General features: G+C 55.0%; 2 protein-coding genes across 4 annotated transcripts in view; one reads left to right on the top strand and one right to left on the bottom strand.

The window, feature by feature from the left end:
* Arrdc5 (arrestin domain containing 5) overlaps window positions 1-1,329 on the bottom strand; it is a 6,804-nt gene extending 5,475 nt beyond the window's left edge. The window contains exon 1 of the mRNA XM_059251814.1: window positions 994-1,329. Within this exon, the coding sequence (XP_059107797.1) occupies window positions 994-1,246 (253 nt within the window). The 5' untranslated portion in view covers window positions 1,247-1,329. The remainder of the gene's footprint in view (window positions 1-993) is intronic.
* Window positions 1,330-3,436: 2,107 nt separating this feature from the next.
* Window positions 3,437-23,358, top strand: Uhrf1 (ubiquitin like with PHD and ring finger domains 1). Of its 3 annotated transcripts, none has more exons than XM_059251852.1 (17): window positions 3,437-3,679; window positions 5,201-5,365; window positions 10,598-10,840; window positions 11,650-11,810; window positions 13,087-13,302; window positions 13,886-13,989; window positions 14,087-14,273; window positions 16,061-16,184; window positions 16,265-16,372; window positions 16,638-16,742; window positions 17,703-17,809; window positions 18,747-18,906; window positions 18,989-19,126; window positions 20,531-20,651; window positions 20,784-20,926; window positions 21,781-21,885; window positions 22,139-23,358. In XM_059251852.1, the coding sequence occupies exons 2-17, from the start codon at window positions 5,213-5,215 to the stop codon at window positions 22,283-22,285; spliced, it is 2,322 nt and encodes a 773-aa protein (XP_059107835.1). In that variant the 5' UTR covers window positions 3,437-3,679; window positions 5,201-5,212; the 3' UTR covers window positions 22,286-23,358. The 3 variants fall into 3 exon arrangements, with proteins under 3 accessions (XP_059107835.1, XP_059107834.1, XP_059107833.1); XM_059251851.1 differs by having other exon boundaries at window positions 14,063-14,273; XM_059251850.1 differs by lacking the exon at window positions 3,437-3,679 and adding an exon at window positions 4,367-4,539 and having other exon boundaries at window positions 14,063-14,273.
* Window positions 23,359-23,722: the final 364 nt, after the last annotated feature.

Genomic DNA, 23,722 nt, shown 5'->3' with positions numbered 1-23,722 from the left:
CGATAGCGTACACTTCAACCCCAGCGCTTGGGAGGCAAGCAGGAGGATTGCTGAAAGTTTGAGGATCTCTGTAAGTTTGAGGCCAGCATGGTCTACAGAGCAAGTTCCAGCACAGTCAGGGCTACATAATGAGATCCTGTCTCAAAAAAAAAAAGGACAAAACTAAACTAAATCCCAAACTTAGAAACCCTGTGAACACCCGCAACAACCCAATAACACGGTTTGGGAAGGAAACAGAGTTCCCAGTGATGATGTAAGCCCCTCTCCTGAGGTCTTCCAATGGCCAGGTGCCACCCACAGAACCCTCTAAGTGCCCTAATGGCTGGACCCAGCTCCTGCCCTACAGAGTAAAAAGCCCAAGCTCTGGACTTGAAATCCAACCAATCCCCGTCCTGAAAAGCTCCGTCCCCCACCCCAAGAAACTCTATATAAAGCCTGCCTTCTGTTCGGTTCCCTGCTATTTCTCACCTGAGCAGAGGCAGCCACCTTCCTGGATTTTTTCCCCTCCCAGTAAATCTCTTGTGTGAGGTTTGTTGTGCAGTGTGACTTTGTGGTATTTCTTGGCTCCCGACTGCCAGGATACCTTCCCATCTGAACTATAATGCTTACATATGTCAGAGCTGGGATGGCAGGGTTGACAATCTTTGTCCTGAGTTCTCTGCCCTCCCCTCCTCCCATGTGACCTTCAGGACCTCTTCCTGGATCTCCTGGAGTCTCAGCACCAGAGGGAGATGTTCATGAATTCTAACAAGAATGGTATCTTCGAGGGCCTCTCACAGCCATTTGTGGCACTGAATATAATACCTCCCAGGAGTTCATTTGGGATGTCTGTGTCCTGTGTGATTCCTGAGTCTTCGTATCTTCACACTGGTCATTATTTAACATGACTCCCCTCTGCCTGTCTCTAACCCTTGTCATGATACTCCTAAGGATTGTTGATTGACTAGCAGATGTGTTTGCCTCCCAGCCCCAGGCTGCTGGCTGCATTCTTACCTTTTATTGGGAATGTCTTTGTTTTATGGACGTAATCTGCCTTATTATTGCAAATAACATCTCTGCTATAATCGCGGTTCTGTCCGATTTCTTCGTTCCACTCAACGTAGCCCCTACCCACGAGCTCCACCTTCACAACAGGGTCCACCAGGGTACTGTTGAGGATGAGGACCACCTGCCCATCTATGTTCGAACCGGCCAGGTAGACTGCATCTTGGGGCAGCACTACCTCGATGGACTTCACCACAGTCATGGGAGGTTGGGCGAGGGGAGACACATCCTTCCCCTCCCCCGAGTACCACCCAGGTCCCCCTGGGCTACTCAGCTGTGGTGACCTCTGTGATATCACTACACCCAGAGTTCCGGGAAGGGAGACAGTTTCTCTTGCTAGCCCAGGCTGGCCTTGAGCTCTTTTGGTATCCAAGGATGACTTTGAATTCCTGATCCTTCGTCATCTCTGGGACCATCACACCCCAGTCCTGACCCTTGCTTCCTAGGACATCATAGAAAACCAAGACCCTCCAGTCTGGGCCTGGGACTCCAGGCCTGTCCCCACATCAACGTAGGAGCCTAGGGCAGGAAGCTCAAAACAGTTCAAGGCTACCTTGGGCAACTTTGTGTGAAGTTTGGAATAAAATAAACCAGAAGGCTTGGGGGCTTATGCTTTTAATCCCAGCACTTGTGAGGCAGGAGGATGGCCAGGTTTGGGGTCAGCCTGGGGCTTGTAGTGAGTTTCTAGACACTGAAGTCCTGATGCTCTGTGGGACTGTTCATTGTCTGTGGTCTGTCTTGCCTTGCCTTGTCTGATTGCTTTTGTAGACAGTGACATCATGTCTCCCTGTTTTTTTTTAATGAAAATTAAAAATTTTTTTTTTATTTGTAAGTGTGTGGGCACATACATGTGGGCACACACTCATGGAAGTCAGTTTTCTCCCACTGTTTGTGTTTAGTGATTGAACTCATCTCCTCAGTCTTGGCAGCAGTCACCCCCCGCCTGCTGAAGCTACTTTGTATGCCCGGATTTTTAATGTTAAAATGTTATTTTATTGTTTGCATTTTTGAGACAAGGTCTCATGTAGTCCATGCTGGCCTGGAATTTGCCATGTAACTGAAGATGACTCTGAACTCCCGGTCCTTCTGCCTCTACTTTCCAAGTGCTGGGGTACCAGGCGTGTGCCACCAGGCTATTCAGTCTGGGAAATCCTTTGCCACACTTGTAGAACCTACCTCACTGTGGAAGGCCCTTTTCTCCCAGATCTTGGAGATGAGGGCCTGGATACCATTGGAGGTCACAGGGAGATACTTGAAACATTTTTGGAGGGACAACCTTGTAAGAGCCCCCCAAAATGGGCCAGGTGTGGTAGTGTACCACTGTTAGCCCAGAACTAGGAAGGTGGAGGCTTGAGTTAAAATCATCTTTGGCCACAGAGCAAGTTGGGGCTAGCCTGGGCTATGTGGGACCCTGTTTCTAAAAACAAAAACAGTTAAACAAAAATTGGAAGTTTTCTGCTTAAGGACCTCCAAGGTAGAAAAGTCAGAGGCCAAAGTCCTTCCCGTGGCCTCTGAGGTCTTACCTGTTGTTTGTCCCAGCCCAAGGGCCTCCTCTGCGCCCCCCCCCCCAAGCCTTCTCCACTCCCTGTGTCCTCGGCGGTCCCCAGCCGGAAGTGCCTCTGTCCCAGCCCCCAAGTGGCCGCTGGTCACTTCCGACCTCATGGCTTGTGGTTGTACCTGGAATTGTCCTCTAGACATGAATTTTTTCTTGCTTGGTTCCTTAACCAGAATTTGCTTTACTAGAGACCCCAAATGCTGGAGGGGAGGGTGTGCCTCCCATGCAGTTGGGCCCTGCAGCTCTGGTCTCTCTGGTCATCAGTTACTGCAGATGCCCAGAGCCAAGTGCCCGTGCCCGCCAAGAATGGTCAGAATGGAGCAGACAGGGGCGGAGGGGGCAGGGAGGCGCTGCCCGCCTGGACAGCTTGCAGAAGGCGGGAAAAAAAAATCAGGCGGGAAAAGAAGCCCTGCGGGTGGGTAGCATGGGGGAGGCACTAGCAGCGCCCTGATGTTATTCAATGCGCTCAGTGCGTCTGGGGGTGCTCAGGATATGGGGTGCAGGATGTCTGGAGGAGAGGCACCCCTCAAGTTCCCCTGGGGTATATGGTCAGAGATTCGGGTCATAGATTTAAGAGGTCAAAGTGTGTCCAGCAGAAGGGGAATGGGCATGTACTGAGGTCAGGGGTCTCTCTGAGGGGGGGGGGGTTATCCCTCCCGGGATTCTTATATGGTTTGCATGCTGGAGGACCTGGGCCTTGGTAAACTGGGCACTGCTGGTAGGGTAGGTCCGTGGCCCGCTGGGCGGAGCTGGGGGTGGGGTAGATCCCTAATCGTGGGGACGCCCCCACTCTGTTTCTCGCTTCCCGCCACAGCGCGAGCCAATCAGGAATCAAGAGCCCGCCCCCCTCCACCCATTAGAGTGGCAGAGTCTCGCAGCAGTCTGCACACTTCTAAAAACGCCCTGAGTTTTCGCGGGAAAAAGAAAACCCCTAGCAGCTGGAAGGATCGCGCGCTGCCGAGCTCGCTCAGGTCCTCTGCCACTCACGCGGCCCCCTCCTCGGTCACCCAGCCCCAGAGCCCTAACCAGGAGCCAGGCACTCCAGGCGAGAGGACAGTGCGGATCGCTGCCGCGGGAGAGGTGAGTGGAAGAGCAGGCTGTGCTCACACAGTGGCACGGCCAGGCACGGCGCAAAACCGTAAAGAATACTTCCCACGGGTGGCCGCGGGGCTTGCTTCAGGGGATCCGAGGTCTTCCCAGTCTTCCACGCTAAACCCCTTTCCTGGCTAGCCGCACAACGTTGACGCCCTGGGTTGGAGGAGGGGGGAATTTTGCAAACTTTCCTGCGCGTGGGATGAGATTTGCAGAGAACCATTGCCCACGCGTGCTTCCGCATCGCGTGTAAGGGGGATCCGATTTGTATCCTCCACGCTGGGTCCCCTTCTCAGGCCCCGGGCACATACACGGTTACACCCCAAAACTTGGCAAAACTTTCCCGCGCGTGGCTCCGGGCATTGCAGAGAGCCACCGCGCATGCGTGCTTCTCCGTCCGTTGAGGGGCAACCTGAGTGGCGTCCTCTACGATGAACCTAGGTTTTGACCCTCCTGAGTGCCGCTAAGTCCGCGGGAAGCGCGTGGGGTCTGGTGTGTTTGGGGGGGGTACACGCGGCTCCGCGCCTGCGCGCGGACGCTCCTCGCGATTCAATTGTCGCGCCCGAGTCTGGTTTCGCGCGCCTTGGCTTCTCCAAGTACGTCTCGGCCAATCGCGTGCGAGGAGGGCGGGGCGTGCCACCCGGGCGGAGCCAATCAGCAGCGGGTTCTCCGGGAAGGGCGGAACTTAAACGGCGCGGCTCTGGGGGTCCGACCCTGGCGGCGGCGGAGGGTGTGGGCGTGGGCTCCGGGCCTCGGGGTCTTTAAAGCGTGTTTAAAGCGCCATCCCAGGAGGCCAGGGTCAGTGTCTCGGGGGAAGGTTAGGGAAGCTAGTCGTGCGTGGGGCCCAGGTGAGTTTCTGGCCACGAGCGCGCGCGCGGTGGTGTCCGGGCTCGGACTGCCGGTTACCATGGCCACGGCCGGGGGGGGGGGGCTGCTCCACGCACGCGCGCAGGGGGCACTGGCCCGGAACTCCGGGGGGCGTCCCGAGTGAGGTGTGTGTGTGTGGGGGGGTCCTGCCTTCTGTGTGACCTAGTTCTCCCTCCTGGGACTTAAGAAGTTCCGGTCCGCTTCGGAGTTGGCGAGTTCTCGTTGCTGGGACTTGGACTGTGTGGGATGAATGAATGGGTGAACGAATGAATGAATGAGCAGCTGCGACCACTCAGTCTGACCAGTCCCTTTCTCTCGCCATGGATATTGCTTTTTTTTCCTCCTCTTTGAAGACGTGGTGGATTGTCGTGGATCGCCCAGGATGTCTTTGGTCCACGCTCAAGTGTCCCCACTCACTCACTGGTCATTAAAACATTAGGCGCGTGATTTATGCCACCTGGTTCTCTAAGGTGCGGTCTGGCCGAGTACAGGGGCCAGGACGCCAGGAGGTTGATCCTGGGAGCTGCTTCTTGCTCAATCAGATGTAAAGAAAGCTACCGGGGTGAGGGTCCCCCACTTCCCCACCTGCTGGCCGGCCACAGTGACCCGAGTTTCCCTTTCTCTTTCTCTCTGTCCCTCCAGCATCTTGGCACCATGTGGATCCAGGTCCGAACCATGGATGGGAAGGAGACCCACACTGTGGACTCTCTGTCCAGGTTGACCAAAGTGCAGGAGCTGAGGAAAAAGATTTCGGAGCTGTTTCACGTGGAACCCCAGCTGCAGAGACTCTTTTACAGGGGCAAACAGGTAAGCTAACCAACCACTGCAGCTTTCTGTCCGCCCACTAAGCTTTGTTTCAGGCACCCTGCCTCTCCAAGCCACCAAGCGATAGTAACCCCCCCCTCCCCACTTACTCCCCCCCCTTGTCGGTGACTTCAGATGCTGGGGGGAGGGTGAACAAAGGCAGGCCTCTGCACCGCTGTGGCTGGCCTCTGCGCTGCAAAGCTTGCTACCTTTTTAATTATCCTTTAAAGTCTTCTAAATCATTTTTTGTAAGGAGAAAGTTTGGAGTGGCCAACAGAGGGCTCAAGGGGGTTGCGGATTAGTTTTTCCAACCGTCTTCACGTGGTGGCAGTAAAGAGGGACCAGGTTTTCCTTTTGAAATTCACCCTGATCGCCCACAGCTTGCTCCCAGGAGACATCAAACCCCCTGAGGATCCACGTTACTCACGAATTAGAAATTTATTCGCTTAGGTGTATGGGGAAAATGGGGCTAGTGGCCCTTATGGGGGGGTAGCTACCTTGTTGCACCTCTCTATCCCGTCTCTCCAGCTCTCCGTGGCCTTTAAAATGGCCATCTTTGCAGCCCAGCTGCCCACGCTTGGGACTTTTTATCATTGGCACCTGGCTGGGCCTTCTTTTTCATTGATGTCTTGAGGTGCTGAGAGAGCATGTGGTGGCCTGGGATCTCTGGTGTGGGGTCCGTGCTTGCAAGGGTCCGTTTGGAGCTGGGTGCACTGCACTAGCGGGAAAGGTGTAAGTAGACCTGAAGTCCCTGCTTCATGGCCTATACCCACTCTCGTGGTTGGGCAGGGCATTGCTGCCCTCTGGTGTCCGGGTCCGATGGTTCATTTCTTTAACTAGCTATGCCCAGGTGATGGCAGTGTGGCTGTGATCCCCTCGCCCCTTTCCCAGTCGTGGGGTGTTCTGGGTGCAGCCGGGTGGGGTGCGGGCACTGTGTCTGATTGCCTGCCATGACGACTCATTTCATTCCGTACCCAGCCTGCCAGTTCAGCGGTGTCTCTCCTGTGAGCTGTAGCTGGTCAAATTTACATCGGGTTGGCACAGCAGAGACTTTATTGGCCTTACCCACTGCAGAGATTCAATACGGTCCCCTCGGCTTCCCACTGGCTCCTCTGCCTTCTGTCAAGTCACTGGGCTCACTCACTCCTGGGGCCATTTCTGGTGGAAATGCTTGTCCAGGTTCTTGCTGAGCAGTGTTAGGCTTTTATTGAGAGACAGGGTTTCACATAGCCCAGGCTGGCCTTCAACTCGATCCACCTGCCTCTGCCTCCCGAAGGTGCCCAACTGCAGCCCACGTGACTGCCTGACTCTCCTTTTCCCAGCTCCCTTCATGCGGCAGCTTTGTCAGGGAGCAGGCGGTGGCTTCCGGTTTCCTGACGCAACTTCCCCAGCTGCAGCAGCTCCTGGGGACACAGCAGGCCATGGGGAGGGAGCAAGGCTGGGAGGTGGGACAAGCAGAGGGCTGGAGAAAGGCTGCTTCCCTGGTGGTTGACAGACAGCAACAGAAACCATGCAGACAGGCCGTTCTTACAGAAGGTTCTAGAATGTTCATGGTGCGCTGGCTTTTTCCTTGTTTCTTGTGGCCCAGCTGCCTGGGTCCATTGATACTTCAAAGCTAAAAGGAGCAGGCTGGTGTCAGGGAGTTGGTGTGTGCTCGCCCCTTGTCTCTGAGCACGATGGCAGGTATGTGGGAGGGGACTCTGGCCATCGTCCCTGCCAGGGCAAAGTGAGATGTGTCTGGTTGACCCGTTTTTGTTATCTTAAAAAACCACCTGTGGAAATAACCTTCAATGTGCCCAGTACATGCAGGCTTTAATGTCACCAAGTCCCTTGCCTGTCTGTTCAGGGACAGCTGACTTTCATGTCCCAAATAACACACATGGCTGACCAGTTGTCACTGCATGTGGTGATGGGTTCAGCGGGTCCTGGCTTGGTGATGGAGGCACCAGAAATCAACCAAGGGTCCCCACAGGGCATACGGTGTCTCCATTGCCAGGGCTCTCCACTGTTGAGACAGTCTCCAGACATCACCCAGGGTCCCCATTGCCAGGGCTCCCCACTGTTGAGACAGTCTCCAGACATCACCCAGGGTCCCCATTGCCAGGGCTCTCCACTGTTGAGACAGTCTCCAGACATCACCCAGGGTCCCCATTGCCAGGGCTCCCCACTGTTGAGACAGTCTCCAGACATCACCCAGGACTCCCCACTGTTGAGACAGTCTCCAGACATCACCCAGGAGTCCCTTGGGATGCTTCTCTCCCCTCACATCAGCTGGTCTCATGAGTGATTGATGTCAGCCATGCTGAGATTGTTGGTCCCACACTGGCCTGGCATCACAAACCTGGAGTCCCCAGGACCCTGTAACCCTGCCATGCCAGCACTGGGCCAGTCTTCTCTACCTGTGGAGTCCAGGGTCAGTCTGGGCTACCTGAAACCTTGTCCCCTCAAAAAAAAAAAAAGTGTGGGGAACAGAGTGGCCGGGCCAAGGCCTGCCTCAGGCTGTGGTGATTCAGCATGGCGGTGGCCCCAGAGCCATTGCCTTGCAAGAGTGATTTGTAAGGCGCCACCTAGGATCATGTGACAATCAAGTAGGGCAACGCCTTACCCCCTTCGCTGGAGGCACAGCAGACCTTCCAATAGTGTGGACAAAAGCCACCAGACATGTTGGGGAAATAGATGGGCCACAGCTGCAGTTACCCCAGTTATTCAGGAGGCTGAGGCAGGGTCTCAGCTGCCTTGTCTGGAAACGGTGTTGTTGATGTTTTTTAGATTATTGTGCACGTATGCGCCTTGTGTGTGGGGGTGGAGGTCAGGACAGCACTGGGAGTCGCGCCTCTTCGAGGGCTCTGGGGTCAGACTCACAGGGCAAGTGCTCACCTGCTGAACTGTCTCACTAGCCCTTATTTACTTTGAAGGGTCCCATGTAGCCCAGGCTGTAGTCAAATCCACAGCGTAGCCAAGGATAACCCGAAGTACTTGTTTTCTCTTGAGATGGGATGACAGCACGTGTTAGCACCTGGTTTATAATAGTGCTGAGGATGGAGCCCAGGGCCTTGGGCACACAGCTGTGCACTTAGCCCTACCCTGGGTTTAATTTTCAGTCTTAGAAATTAGCAGGAGGTATGTGTGACTAAGTGCTGGACTCGGTTATTGTTGAGTTCATTAAGTGGGAGCTGGACCTTTAAGCTCTTACAGTGTCTGTAAAAATTCTGGCCCCAAGGTGACCGGAACCTGGGCTTACCTGCTGCTTGAGTTTCCTAGCCAGCCGCTTTGCAAGTGGGATATGGGTGGGGGGCACCCCCTCCCCTAGCCCTAGTCACATGCCAGTGCAGGCTTCTACCTGCCTTCCATGGGGCTCTTCCAGATAGTTCCAGAAGCAGCAGCCAGAAGCTGCCCAACCGGCCTTGTGAGTTAGTTGTAGTGAGAACTGCAGGGTGAGTCTGCTCCAAGCCGGTCCCAGCCCTATCCTGTCCTGCATGTTGAATGGGGACTGTGACCATGGTGGGGCAGCCTGATGGACTCCTAGACACCAGAGCTGGTGGGGTGGCTGATGTGGTCTGGTTACCCACCCTGCTGGCCCTGCCTCCTGGCCGTCCCAGTGCTGATCCCTGGGCCCAGCAACTACCGCATTTTGCTTTGTATTTGAAAACTTTTTGGGCATGTGCGTGTGTCTGTGTGTGACATTGTATGTACATGGATGTCAGGTGGCCTCACTTAGCAGTGCTCCTTTTCATGGCTGAGTAGTGTTCTACTGTGTGGATGGCACATAGCAGTGCTTGGCCATCTGTGGAAGGGCTTTGTACACTGTGGGCACGGTGAGTGTCTTTTTCCCAGACCCCCTTCCATCTCGGGATCCCCAAGTCTGGCCTGTGGTGCAAAGTCCTTATGTGTTGGGTGACAGGTATGGTGGAGTGTAGTCCTGGCTGCAATATAAGTGTTCAGAGCAGTCATGGACTGCTGACCACATTGTCCCCCAAGCTCTCTATTCCTATAGACTCCAATTCTTGCAGAGTCCATTTCCAGCGTGCTACTTCTGAAGAGAGTCCCTTTCCCATCGAGTCTGATCCCTGTTCCCGCCGGCCGAGTCTGTTCCCGCAGGCTGGGAAAGGCCTGGTCTGTTCCCGCGGGCCGGGTCTGTTCCCGAGGGCCGGGTCTGTTTCCGCCGCTGCCCTGTGTCCTGCCGGCCGAGTCTGATCCCCCTGGCCTGTTCCCGCCGGCCGGGTCTTCCCGTTGTCTGTTCCCGCCTCCCGCCGCCAAGTCTGTTCCCGCAGTCTTATTCCCAAGGACTCCCACAGAGCTGGTTCGCGAATGCATAGAGTCCTGAAGAGAAGACAGACCTATTCCTAGTGTGTCCCCCTCTCGAATACAGAGTTAGTGCACTTGGGGTCCTTCTCCACACTAGTGGTCCCAGGCCTATTGTGGGTTACTGTAGTAGGCCACAGGGGCCTGCAAGCCTTTCTCTCACATGTCCCCCTCCCCGTTAGTCTCCAGGGATCTGGAGGCTCTAATTCACTGCAACCCAAGAGCCCCTACTAGTGGATGTGGCTGTCACAAAGGAGGTGCCGTTAGCCTGTAGTGGGGAAGGAGCCCATGATGAGATATGACATGAAGGGACTACTATGGGGCCACAGATGACTCCTTGGGCCCCCAGCTCTTGGCCACCTGCTGCTCAGGAGCAGCCTTGGGGAGATTGGAGGAAAGCCTTAAAGGATTCTGGGGACTGTGTTGTGGGTTCTCCCTGGTTGCCTCTGGACACCATGGGGCATAGGCTTCAGTCTGTCCCTGTGGGGCCTCCTGGGCCCTGCAATGTGCTGGCCATTGCACGCACCTCAATGCCAGGAGCTCCTCTCCTGGAAACACCACCCAGCAACACATACATTGGCTTAATGGCCCTTCTGCCTGCCTTCCCAGCCTTTGGGAGGTGGAGGAAGGAGGACCAGGCATTTGAGATGAGCTTGGGCTATGTGAGACCCCACCTGAACCCCTAAACCCCACTTAGTATTAATTCAGCAAGTCTTCCTGGAAGGGAGACCCCTGGACATCCACGGCATGGAGGGTTGTGTCGCTTATGCTCATGGCCTTCTGTGGGTGCTGACAGTGCTCTGTGTTTGCCTGCCCGGGAGTAGCTGGGAGAGCCTAGGCATGGGACAGGGCTTTGCCTGGCCGTGTATTCTCCATCTGCCCTGCCCCATGCAGGCCTTCGTGGGAGACAGTCTGCTTTGGGTTTCTCCACAGATGGAGGATGGCCACACACTCTTCGATTATGATGTGCGTCTCAATGACACGATCCAGCTGCTGGTGCGCCAGAGTCTGGCACTCCCTCCCAGTACTAAGGAACGGGATTCGGAGCTCTCTGACTCTGACTCTGGCTATGGTGTGGGTCAGAGCGAGTCAGACAAGTCGTCCACGCATGGTGAAGGGGCTGCTGAAGGGGACGACAAGACTGTGTGGGAGGACACGGAACTGGGCCTGTATAAGGTGAGGTTCCCTGTGGCTGTGTGGAGGTATGACACTGGCTTTCTGGATTTGCCCCCAACTCAGATTCTGCCCACCCTGACAGTGCCTGGGCCTCCCTGCCCCTCACCACAATGAGAGCCACACAAGGTGTCTGGGACTCCTTGGTGACCCAGAGCCAATATAGCCAGTACCTGCCATTCTGAACTCTCTCCAGGGAGTTTTGCCAAGATTGAAATGTCTGTGCATTTGACAAACCGGAGGCTGAGCCTCCCTGGGAATCCCAGCCTGTGTGGTTGAGGCTGAACAGCCCCATCACCTTCTGCCCTATGACCACAGCGCTGTGAATCCACCTGCTCTTATCTGTGGTTCCTGGAGGCATGACTTCTTACCCAGGATCCTGGTCTGGAGTGTGGAGGCGTGGGATGTGGCTCAGCACCTGGAGCCCTAGGAACACATGTGGTCCTTGCTTATTTGCTGTCAGCAAACCTCTGGAGATAATCACAACCGTCAGAGCAAAGTCTCCTGCAGAGGGTGGTATTGACCTGAGCCCCCTTCAGAACAATCCGGTCCCATCCACTGTCCACAGTGCTGAGGTTTCCTCCCGTGTGGAGCATGGTGGCTCACACCTGCCATCTCCACTCTGGAGGCTGAAGCAGCACGCTTGATTGTGTGAGGCTAACCTAGGCTACGGAGTGAGGCCTGTAGGCATAGCTGGGTGCAGACACACTTGCCTGGCATGTGTGGCCCTGTGATCTCTGTCTCACAACCCAAATCCTTGACCCTGGTCCCGCCCTGCTGCCGGGTCCCCTGACCCTCGTTCCTTCCTGTAGGTTAATGAGTACGTGGACGTGCGTGACAACACCTTGGGTGCGTGGTTTGAGGCCCAGGTGGTCCAGGTACAGAAGAAAGCCCCATCCCAGGAGGAGCCTTGCAGCTCCAGTGCCAGCACGACCCCAGATGAGGACATTATGTATCACATCAAATATGATGAGTGAGTGCCATTGTGAGCTTGGTCCTGTCTCTAGCGCTGTCCAGAGCCCCTGCCCTGCACTCCCCAAGTGACTGCTGCCAGGGACAAGGGTGGAGAAGCCACAGAAGGCTACTCTTGGCCCATCCTCGGCACCCTGTTTCCATTTGAGACTAGAGGAAGGGCCCTCTTTCCCTAGGAGCCCAGATGTGAGCTGCCCTGCCTTGATCAGTTTTGTTCAGTCTGTGAGGACATGAGGATCTCTTGAGATGGTCCTTGGTCCCAGCCATCTCAGGGTCTCAGGTTTCAGTCCCTGGGGCAGCAGAGCATCTCGGGTCCAGGTTCCACATGGTGACACGGTGGGATGGGGCCTCAGGCAGGTAGTTAAGCCATGTTCCTCTGTGTCCTTGGGCCTGGGGAGGCCACAGTGCTTCCTTGGCAGGCCAGCATCCCGTGGGTGGAGGAGGCCCCCGCCCGCCCGCCCGCAGGCCTTTGCTGAACTGTTTCCTTCTCCTGGTTATGCTGGGTTTCTGGTGTCAGCCCCTGACTAGAGGAAGGGGTGCTGTCATTTCCGTACATGGCCTGGGTGGTTCCCTCAGGGCCGTGGATGGTGCAGGTCCCAGTAGTATAAACTGACATCGTGTGATTTCCATGTTACAGTGCTTGCTGTTGAGAAAGCTTCATTGAAAAAGCTAGTCATTTAGGGTGGAAGTCCTTTGTGAAGATGCTTGCTGAACTGAGTTCTGTGACGGACCTGAAAGGGAGTGAATCTGACATGGTGTAGCTCAAAGCTGCCTAGAGCGCTCACCTCAAGTGCAGTCTAGTATCTTATTCTATAGGCCTCCACACATGGAGGCCGCTCTATACGTGGATGTGGAGAAACATTTACTTTCCCTTCCCGTGGTTTCCCAAAAGTCTGGTCCCCAGACCAGCTGTCCCAAGCTGCCCTGACTTGGCATTCCTGAGCACATGGGCACCTCACCATGGTGTCTGCTGTTACCTGTGCCACATGCTTCCTTCTGTCTGTCACTTCTGTCTGAGAACCTAGAGCTGTCCCTACTCCATCAGGCCCACCGCGCTGCAAAAGCCTTACTTCCAGACTGCCATCTCCCGGGTTGCTGGGATGGGGACGAGCCACTTTGGGAGATCACGTCTGTCCACATGTCCCACATACCTGGCCCACCGGCATAGATGGCTAGGGTCACCCAGAATATGATTCCCCATGCTACCACATCTCTGGGCCTGTGAAGGGACACCATGTAGTGGCCTGGGGGATCTGAGGTTGGGCCTTTGCTTGCAGCTACCCAGAGAGCGGAGTGGAAGTCATCAAAGCCAAGGATATCCGTGCTCGTGCCCGAACTGTGATCCCGTGGGAGGACCTGGAGGTCGGCCAGGTGGTAATGGTCAACTACAATGTGGACTACCCCAGGAAACGTGGCTTCTGGTATGACGTTGAGATATGTAGGAAGCGTCAAACCAGGACCGCGCGTGAGCTGTATGGCAACATCATGCTCGTGTGAGTGGCCTGCCTGGACAGGGACCCTGATATCCTCCCTTATCCTCACACTGGGCCATCCCTGGCCTTGTCTGGCTCCGTGGCCCTCAGACTTGGCTTTCTAGAGGCTTCTGTGTGTTTGTCCATGTTTTCCTACACTGGGAAGGTGTGGGACTGAGTTGCTTCTAGGAAGCCTGCCAGCCTGACTTAGCCTTGTGGGTGCATGGGGACTTCCAAGGGGCCAAGGGCATTTGCCTCATTTAGGGGGCACCAGATCTCACTGTCTTGCCCGAGGTCTCTTTAAACTCTTGGCTCAGTGCTGTGTAAACATGAGGACATGAGGCATCAGGACCTGTTTGTATTGCTAGCAGTGCCATAGGGACATGGGAATCCCTGGATGTCCAGGGCCAGCTAGCCTGACATGTGCAGCCAGAAGTCCAGGATAGACCGCCAAAGAGGGTGCTGACTGTTATGAGACACAGGAATGCCCATGTTACAGAATACACACATGCACAAACCAATGGGGAAGAACCCACCTGGGGTCAAGCCAGCCTCCTGCTTCACCCAGCCCCACGTTGTTCTAATGTTTTGGAATGTTCTGCAGAAACGATTCTCAGCTCAATGACTGCCGGATCATGTTTGTGGATGAAGTCTTCAAGATTGAGCCCCCTAATGAAAGGAGCCCCTTGATCGGGGGCCCCTTGCAGTGTGAGTGCTGGTCGGGCCCCGAGCGCACCTGGGTGGGGGTGGCAGACCCAGGTGGCATGGTGGCCCGCTGCAGCCCCTCCTGCCCTCCGGAAAACAGGGAAGAGCGGCCCATCCTGTCAGTACTGCAAGGATGATGAGAACAAACCGTGTCGCAAGTGTGCCTGCCACGTGTGCGGCGGGCGGGAGGCTCCTGAGAAGCAGGTTCTGTGTGACGAGTGTGACATGGCCTTCCACCTGTATTGTCTGCAGCCACAGCTCACCTGCGTCCCCCCTGAGCCTGAATGGTGAGTGGCGGACCTCCGGGGTCACCTGGCACGCCTGGAAGGGAACTCAAGACAGGCTACGAAGTGGCTTTCAGCCTTGCTTCACAGTTCTGCTGTCCTGAGTTCAAACCCAGAACTTGAATCAAAAGCTGAGTGTGGCTGTTTCATGGCCCTGGGAGCCCAGTGCTGGGGGGGCAGTGACAGGGAGATGGCTGGGACCCGCTGGCTGCCAGCTTGGCCGCAGGCTCAGCGAGAGGAAGCTGCAGTGGTGTCCGGGAGGCTGGCTCGTGCCCCTCAGGTTTGCCACTGTGTGCCCTGCCCCACTCGGTGGCTGGGCACTTGGGGAGCTTATGTTCCTGATAGTGGTGTGCAGAAGGGCCTTTGGCTGCCCGACCCTGTGCAGATGGGAAACCGGAGGCTCTAACAGAGAGGAGGGTGCTATCACATGCCAGTTTCTTCTCCATTACTCAGCATTGGGATTTGCTTGGGGTCTTTTTTTTTTGTTGTTGTTGTTTTGTTTTTATTTTCTTGAGACAGGGTCTCACTGTATATAGCCTTAGCTGTCCTGGATCTCACTCTGTAGACCAGACTGGCCTCAAACTCACAGAGATCCACCTGCCTCTGCCTCGCAAGTGCTGGGACTAAAGGTGTGCACCACCATCACCCAGTCTTTGTTTGTTTGTTTTTTTAATTTACTGTTAGTTAAATTATATTTGTGTTGTGTGTGCATGTGGGCAGGGTGCCACAGAAGCCAGAGATGTCACATCCTGCAGGAGCTGGATGACTGTGAGCCCAGTGATGCTGGTGCTGGGCATGGAACGCCAGTGCTCTGCGGGAGCCACCAGTGCTTGAGACCACTGCACCCATCCCTCCAGCTCTGTTGAGTTTTATGTGTGTGGGTCTCAGTCTTCGCCTGGGCCGGCTTTGACCTGGAGTGGCCTCTGCTCTCTTCATTCTGACTTGCTGGGAGTACAGGCTTGAGCGAGTCTGCCTGGCTGTGAAGTTTTTACTTATAAATTCAAGTGGTAGGGGCTGGGGCTTTAGCTCTGTGTGGTTCTTTTTTTCTTTTTCAAGACAAGGTCTCTGTTGTAGCCCTGGCTGTCCTGGAACTTGGGTGTAGACCTGGAACTCAGAGATCTGCCTGCCTCTGCTTCCCTGGGAAAGGTGTGCGCCACCATGGTTTTCTGTGGGGTTCTTTTCTTTTTCGGTTTCTCGAGACAGGGTTTCTCTGTGTAGTTTTGGTGCCTGTCCTGGAACTTACTCTGTAGCCCAGGCTGGCCTTGAACTCAGAGATCTGCCTGCTTCTGCCTCCCGAGTGCTGGGATTAAAGGTGTGCGCCACCATGCCTGGCTCTGTGGGGTTCTTAAAATAATTTTTTTGTGTTACTTTTGTTTACGTGTGTGTGGAGATCAGGAAACAACTCTGGGAGTCAGTTCTCTCCACCATGTAGGTCCGGGGGAATTGAACTTAAGTCCTGAGACTTGGTGGCAAGCCTCTACCCAGTGATTTCACTGGCCTTCTGCAGGCAGAGAGCTCTTAGTGGAAGGCTGAGGAAACCCATGTCCTGTAGAACATTTGTAGGGATTCTGTAGGGATGGTTCAGCCTAGAGTTTAACTGTGTGCCCATGGATAATGGAGCGTGTCTACACCTGCCAGGGAACCCAAGTTTATGATTTGACCTTGGTTCTGAACTACTATGTGGACTGTGTGTCCCCTGTCTCTGGCCTGTGTGGTGTCTGGGGAAAGGACATCATCTGTCTGGCACTTAGGCATCAGGCCATATGCAGGTGACATTCTTGTTGTCCCAGGTACTGCCCCAGCTGCCGGACTGACTCCAGCGAGGTGGTGCAAGCCGGTGAGAAGCTGAAGCAGAGCAAGAAGAAGGCGAAGATGGCATCGGCCACCTCGTCCTCCCGGCGAGACTGGGGCAAGGTGAGGCACACACACACCCTGTCTCGTTCCTGTACCTGTTCCCCACTCCTGGTGCTCACACAGCCCTTTCTACGTGGCAGGGCATGGCGTGTGTGGGCCGCACCAAAGAATGTACCATTGTGCCCGCTAACCACTTTGGGCCCATCCCCGGCGTCCCTGTGGGCACTATGTGGCGCTTCAGAGTCCAGGTATCTGCTGATCCCACTGGGTTCCAAATAACTTCTCTGTTGAGTTTGTGTCTAAATATGGTTGGGGGCAGGAAATCTGCTGAGTGGGGTTCCTGAGGATGCCTGCTTGGGAGAGGGTGCCAGGTTGGGGCATGACCCTTTCCCCATGTCACGGCCAGCTCTGTTATGGTAGCTGGACTCAGCCATTGGGCCAGTGTGCTCTTGTCAGGGACGGTCATCCTGGGGTTCCCAGGACACTGAATGCGGCTTTTGGCGGTGTTTACAGGTCAGTGAGTCCGGTGTGCACCGGCCGCATGTGGCAGGCATCCATGGCCGGAGCAGTCAAGGTGCCTACTCTTTGGTGCTGGCTGGCGGCTACGAGGATGATGTGGTGAGCACTGCTCCTCCCTCACCATTGCTTGGCTCCCTCCCTCTCCCGCCTCAGCTGCCTCTCACTCTGGCTCTCACATGCCATCCACCATGATTGGTCAGCAGGGGTCACGCCCAGCTCTGAGTGGCCGGTGGCAGTTCTGTATCATTCTGTCCGGTCTCTGCACTGGGCCCGCCCTCAGTGCTGGCCAGAGTTGCCAGGCCATGCTGTCAACATGTTCTAGTCCCTCTTGTCGGACTTCACAGTGTCCCCAGACAGCAGGAACAGCAACACTCGTGGTTCATTTCTGTTGGAGAGATGTCATGAAGTGTTACCTGTAAGCACAAAATAAGTCTTCCGATTTTATAAGGAGAGAAAAATAAGCTCTGAGGATGCCACAGCTGAGTGTGGTGAGGGCGGCAGGAGCCAGGCTGCTTCTCAGTCAGGGCTGCCGTGTGGGGTGTGATGGCCGCTTAATTAGAAGGGAAGGTGGGAAATTACAGGGTGGGTTGAACATTCTGCACCCATGGGTGCCGGGGGCGGTCCGACCCTCCCTTCTCGGCAAGTTCAGCAGTATGAGGCCTCGTCAGGTGCCCTGTCTCTACCATCCGCCGCTAGAACTTTGCATCTTCCCCCTGTTGAGTCTCTGTCCTCTCACCCTTTCCCTGGCCTGCACTGTCCTCCCTCCTGTCTGGGTCTGACAACTCCAGGGTCCCAGGGCATTGGGCCTGTGCTGTCTGTTCCTGTGTCTGCTCATGTCACTGATCATTGTGCCTTCAAGGTCCCTCCATGTTGGAACAGGACCCAGTGGCATTTCAAAGAGCTGTGCTTGGTCTCTCTGTCACTGCCACACGGTGGCCCTCACTCTTCCCTCTTGCTACAACCTCACTGCCTCCTCTGGGTCTGCACCTCTGGTCCTCATTGAGCTGGGCAAGGCTCGCCCCTATCCGAGGGCTCATGTAGCCCTTCTCCCTATTGCAGGACAATGGCAATTTCTTCACGTACACTGGGAGTGGCGGCCGAGACCTCTCCGGCAACAAGCGCACTGCAGGACAGTCCTCTGACCAGAAGCTTACCAACACCAACAGGTGTGTGGGAGCTTGGCCTCTGCCAGGGGTGCTGGCCCCACATGGCAGCAGGTGATGGGGACACAGGCTCTTCTGTTTACCTCATGATGGCGCTCTGTCCTGTTTACAGTCCAACCAGGGGTATCATTTCTATCTCAGTCTGGAGGTGGCGTGCTGGTCAGCGTCCTCTGTATTCTGTTCTGCTGCAGCCAGGGTGCCTCAGATCTTTCAGCTTGTTGAGAGGGGAAAGGTTTGTTATTGTAACAAATCCTGAAAACTGTGAGCCTATAGGGAAGGATTCTGTTGCAGTAATAAATCCCTAGTTTATAGACAGGATAGTTTTTGTTACTGTAACAAGTCCTGAGGTAGGATTTCCCCTGGCTGCACACCTGGGTTGTCTTTGGTTGGGCTGTAGTCTTGAGGTCTCCCACTAGGGGGCAACACATGGCGGAGGTGTGTGGCACATGGGCCAGGCGTGAGAATGAAGAAGACACTGGAGTCTTTAAGGGCCCCGCCCCTTAAAAACTCCATTCCCTGTAGCTCTACCCTGGGGAACCAGACATCAACACAGGGACTTCTGGGGGACATTTAAAGAATTGTTTCATGTGTATAAGTGAGTATGTTGCCTGCAAGTCTACATTACTTGGGTGCAGTGTCCACAGAGGCCAGGAGAGGGCATTGGATCCCCTGGGTCTGGAGTTACACCACCGTGTAGGTGCTACGAATTGAACCGGGTCCTCTGTGACACCAGCTAGTTCTCTAACCACTGAGAAACCTCTGCAGGTCCTTTTGGGGACACTTAGATCAGACAATAGCCTCTGGCAGCTTCTGGCCTATGCCAGTGATCTTGTCCTGGTGTCCTGTTGGTGATGAGGTCCACGTATCTATGGATGCTAGGGTGTGCCTCTCTGGGAGGACATGTTAGAACTTCCCTCATGTGTGTCCTGTCTCCCCAAAGGGCTCTGGCGCTAAACTGTGATGCTGAAATCAGTGAGAGCGGATCGGAGGCCAAGGACTGGCGCAAGGGGAAGCCAGTGCGTGTGGTCCGCAACATGAAGGGTGGGAAATACAGCAAGTACGCACCTGCAGAGGGCAACCGATACGACGGCATCTACAAGGTAAGCTGTGGGCACCTGTCCTCACGCCCGTGCCCCGAAATTCCTGAGCCACACTGCACCAGCCATGCCGTCCTCTCCACAGGTGGTGAAGTACTGGCCAGAGAAGGGTAAATCTGGCTTCCTTGTGTGGCGCTACCTCCTGCGACGGGATGACACGGAGCCTGAACCCTGGACCAAGGAGGGCAAGGACCGCATTCGGCAGCTGGGGCTCACTATGCAGGTGTGTGGCCTGGAGGTCAAGGGCTCTAGTCTCCCCCTCTGAGGCTGTCTTCTTTGGAGCTTGTTGCCCATCATGGTGGGAACTGGGAGTGGAGACACCTGTTCTGTTTTCAGGTCCCAGGCTTCCCAGGGTCCTTGTCTCCTCCAAACCAACTGCCAGAATCAGGAACAGTGGTCCAGGTCCTCAGAAGGCTGAGGTCAGCCTGGCCGTAGCAAGACTCTCTCAACAAGATGAAAATAGGTCTAGGCCAGCAGCTCAGTGGGTAGAGCGTTCTCCTGTGCCAAGTCTGCATTCTGTCTCCAGCACCACATAAACCTTGCAGGATTAAGGCCAGCGTGGCCTACATGAAGAAACTCAAATATGGGGCGGGAGAGTTGGCTCAGTAGTTAATAGCGCTGGCTGTCCTTGCGGAGAAGCAGTTTGACTCCCAGCACCCACGTGGTGGCTCACGGCATGTGTAACTCAGGCCCGGGGCTGGTCCCCTCTGCAGGCACTGCACACACCATACACTGAAAAATCCAAACCTTGAGGTTACGGGTAGGTGTGGGCACACAGGTGACACATCTGGCCAGCCACACCTGTCGCTGATGTTGCTTCTGCCCCCTCTGAACTCTGACCTATGACCCCTCCAACATTAGCAGAGGAAGCTACCAGAACTGATAGAAAACAGGCAGTGGGGGTGGGCAGGTAAGGATATCAAGTCCCTAGCAGCCACCGTACCTCTTTGCAGCTAGAACATTTCATAAGCCACATGGTGGACGCTCCCCCTGGGGCTCTAGTCATGTTTCCATCGTGTTGGGAACTAACTAACTATTCAAGGAATCTTAGTACCCATGGGACATGATGGCGCCTGTCCCCAGGTGTGGGGGCTGCATTGAGTGTGTATAGCAGGGTGTGCAGAAGCCTGCCTGCCTGCCTGCCTGCCTGCCTATGTGCACATGCGGGGTAAGAGGCTGGGCAGGGTCAGGGGTAGGGCTGATAAATTTAGTTTTTCTTTCTGGTTTTTGAAGATCTCATTCTGTAACCCAGCTGGCCTGTATCTCATAAGATCTGCCTCAGTCTCCTGGATGCTCAGGAACCACACCTGGCTTCATGTAGCCCAGGCTAGCTTTGAAGTTGCTACGACCTTTGAACTCCTGACACTCTTGACCTCTAGTGCGGATGACATGAGTGCCATCACCCCTGGCTTTAGTTTTCCGTAGGGATCTCCCTCACATAACCCAGGCTGGTTACAGGACTCTCCCTTCCTGACTCCCGAATGCTAGGATCCCTCCATTGCCACACCTGGCCCTCATGCTTATCCAGCAATACCTTCCGGTGCCCAAGAGCTCGCCGAGTGATGGCACTCTGCCTCTGCAGGGTGGGCTGAGTCCTGACTCTTTCCCACCATCCCTCACCCTTCAGTACCCCGAAGGCTACTTGGAGGCCTTGGCTAACAAGGAGAAGAGTAAGAAGCGCCCACCCAAGGCCTTGGAACAAAAGCCCACATCCTCCAAGACAGGCTCCTGCAAGCGGAAGACCACAGGTGGGTGCCCGTCCGTCCGTCCCGACTTCCTATGTGTCCTGATGACTTCCTGTCCATCCCATATGCCTAATGTTTTCATTAGCACTGCTGTACTCCTCACAGGTCTTGTTCTGTTCACCCCCCTCCCCCCAGGCCCGGCCACTAACACGCGTGTATCCAAGAAGAGCAAACTGGAGCCTTACACACTCCCGGTGCAGCAGGCCACCCTCATCAAGGAGGACAAGAGCAACGCCAAGCTGTGGGACGACGTGCTGAGTTCCCTTCAGGATGGGCCGGTGAGCCGCAGGGCCCCATCCCTCTGAGGGCAAGCTGGGTCAGGGTCTGTGTTCTGGCCTGCTGCAGCACGCCAGGGTGGCCTCACATAGCCCATCCCTGTGGGTGTGCAGCTGTCCCTGGAACTCTCCATGTCCCCACACTAAAGCTCTGTCACCTTTTAGCGTTAATTGGCTTCTGGCACCCACCATTCCTCTCCTCTGTGACTCTGCTGACTTCAGGGACCTTCTGGGAGTGGGACCCGACGGCTTTGCCTTTTTGTGACTGCTCACGTCACTGAGGCCCATCTATGTTGGACACAGTGGGTGTCAGAACACCTTTCTTTTCTGCTTGAGTGATTTTCCTCTGTGGGTAGACTGCCTTCTCCAGTGGCTGTCCATCTGTTGGGGTTCCGTGGGCTCTTGTGCCACTGAGACCTGGGTGTGAGCTGTCCCTCAGCCCCTGCTGTGCTTGGCTTCAGTGTGTCCCAGGAGTGGGAGTGTGTGTTGATGAGGGCTTCGCTGCCATCAGCAAGGCTGGGACAATGTGGGGCCTTGCCAGGATGGCTGCTGTCGTGCTGAGGCCAGCTTCTCTGGCTCATTCAGGGTCCAGCAGGATGAAGCTTCTACTCCTTATGGACCGTGAGTCCCAGTCAGTCAGTCCAGAACTTGTTGTACCTCCAGGGCTGAAATCCGCTGAGGCTCTGATCAGGTCGTCTGCACAGGGCCACCACCCTGTGCTGTCAGATGGCTTCTCCTGCCTCATACTGCAGCGTCTTCAGTCTTTGTCAGGCTCAGATGGGGGGCGGGGTTGGTTTCTGACTTGTGCCTGGGTGAGGATGATGGAAGTTGCCCTCCCTCCCACACCCCCTCTGCAGTATCAGGTCTTCCTGAGCAAGGTGAAGGAGGCTTTCCAGTGTATCTGCTGCCAGGAGCTGGTGTTCCGGCCCGTCACCACTGTGTGTCAGCACAATGTCTGCAAGGTGAGGAGGCGGTGGGAGGCTTGGGAAGATGGCCTGAACCCACTGCCTGCACTCTTGGGGTGTCATGACTGTTCCTCAGCCTTATCCTTTATAGAGACCCCAGGCTCCCATACACTCACCCCATCTAGGACATCACCAGGGACTAGAGGAAGGAGCTGAGTCCTGAGTGGGTGCCTGAGAGTCAGGAGGGAGCTCTGAGTGTCTGCGTGGCTGCTCCCAGCTGTCCTCTTCACCCTGCTCATGTCTCGTGCAGGACTGCCTGGACAGGTCCTTCCGGGCCGAGGTGTTCAGCTGCCCAGCCTGTCGCTGTGACCTGGACCGCAGTTCCCCAACCCGGGTGAATCAGCCTTTGCAGACCATTCTCAACCAGCTCTTCCCTGGCTATGGCAGCGGCCGGTGATGTTGAGAACCAGGCGGAGGCCTCTTGGCCCTGCTCTGAGTTCGTAGTGGGCTTAGCTTGAAGGTGTTGTCCTTCCATGTCTGCCCCTGGCGACCCGTCTGCCTCGGTCGCCAGTTAACCAGGCATCTGCAAGAATCCCGTGTTCTGGCTACCAGTTGGACATCTTGTTTTCCATTTCTTTTTTTTCTTCTTTTCTTTTCTCTCTCTCTCTCTCTTTTTTTTTTTAATACAAAGCCTGCAATTCTCCAAGAGAAGGGAAAAAAGAAACCTGCCTTTTTCTTTTTTGAAGAAGGATTTAGAAACTGTTCAGCCCCGTACCAGACCTCAATGTCATGTCAGGAGTTCTCATCCCGAAACCAGCTGCCTAGAACAGTCCTGCAACCATCTTTGAAGAGATCAGGCATATATTTTCCTGGCAGCTGGCAGGGTGCTTTGTTCTGGGGTTGGCCCCAGCAGCTGTCCTTCAGGCCTTCGCAGGAGACCTGGAGGCGGGGCCTGGGCCAGCCTCAACCCTGGCCTCGCCATCCTCACGGGTGCCTCTGGGGCGTAGCTGACACTACCTCAGTGGGACTCGACTATGGCCTCAGGCCAGGGCATCAGCTGGAGCGAAACTGACCACGTGCCTTTGGCTCATTGCCCCTTCCACTGTCCTCGGCCCTGAACTGTCGGATGCCCGCCTCGGGAGCCTGGCCACTGGGGTGCTTACTGTCTAGGTGTCGTGGAGGTTTGAGGTGCAGTGACCAGTTTTCACCTTGTTTTTAACTCAGCAATGAGAATTATGAGGGTTTCTGTATTGTATTTTTTTTTAAACAGGATGAATGGTTTCCTCGATGAATTTCTCTTGTAGTTACAGCCTGTACTGAGGAAGACTGTGACTGTGTGTTTTGTTTTCGTTGGTTGGTTTTTGTTTTCTTTTGTTCCTTGTAACCTTACCAAAGTGAGCAGGCCGTACCTCAGTAGAACCTGGAAACTGAACACATAACCGCAGGCAGACTGGGCAGCACTGTTTTAAGGGTCACGTTTTGTGGTGTTTTTTTTTTAGATTGTTAACATATTGGGGAAGAAAATGAAATTCCATGTGTCCATGTGGATATTTTCTAAAGTTCAATACTTTTTGTTCAGATTTTAGATCTCAGAATAAATTTTTTTTTTCTGCAGATATATTTGAATATTTGTGTTTGCTTGTTTTCAAACTGCTTTTGGTGCTGTCATGAAAACGAGTTGAGGCTGATGAGACAATGGGCATAAGGGCACTCTGATGTCCAGGGCCACAGCTCGGTTGTGCAAATAAAGTTTTATATAGACAGCTATTCCCTCATACATGCTGGTCCTGCTGCAGTCAGCACCATCCAGTAGGTCAGACAAACTCCACAGTTCTGAGAGCGGAGAACAGTACCATCTAGCCTTTGACTAACAGTTTGCTGGCCTCTGTTCTGG

Source organism: Peromyscus eremicus, unplaced genomic scaffold (genome assembly GCF_949786415.1).
Source record: "Peromyscus eremicus unplaced genomic scaffold, PerEre_H2_v1 PerEre#2#chr22_unloc_1, whole genome shotgun sequence".
Classification (NCBI taxonomy): Eukaryota; Metazoa; Chordata; class Mammalia; order Rodentia; family Cricetidae; genus Peromyscus; species Peromyscus eremicus.
This window is presented reverse-complemented; position numbering and strand designations above follow the sequence as displayed.

What these genes read in the sequence shown, in the direction of transcription:
- Uhrf1 (XM_059251851.1), top strand. Translation starts at nt 5,213, where the DNA reads ATGTGGATCCAGGTCCGAACCATGGATGGGAAGGAGACCCACACTGTG. An exon ending in CCCGGCGAGACTGGGGCAAG is followed by an intron (nt 16,185 to 16,264) that starts GTGAGGCACACA and finishes TCTACGTGGCAG; the next exon opens with GGCATGGCGTGTGTGGGCCG. An exon ending in GCGGCTACGAGGATGATGTG is followed by an intron (nt 16,743 to 17,702) that starts GTGAGCACTGCT and finishes TCCCTATTGCAG; the next exon opens with GACAATGGCAATTTCTTCAC.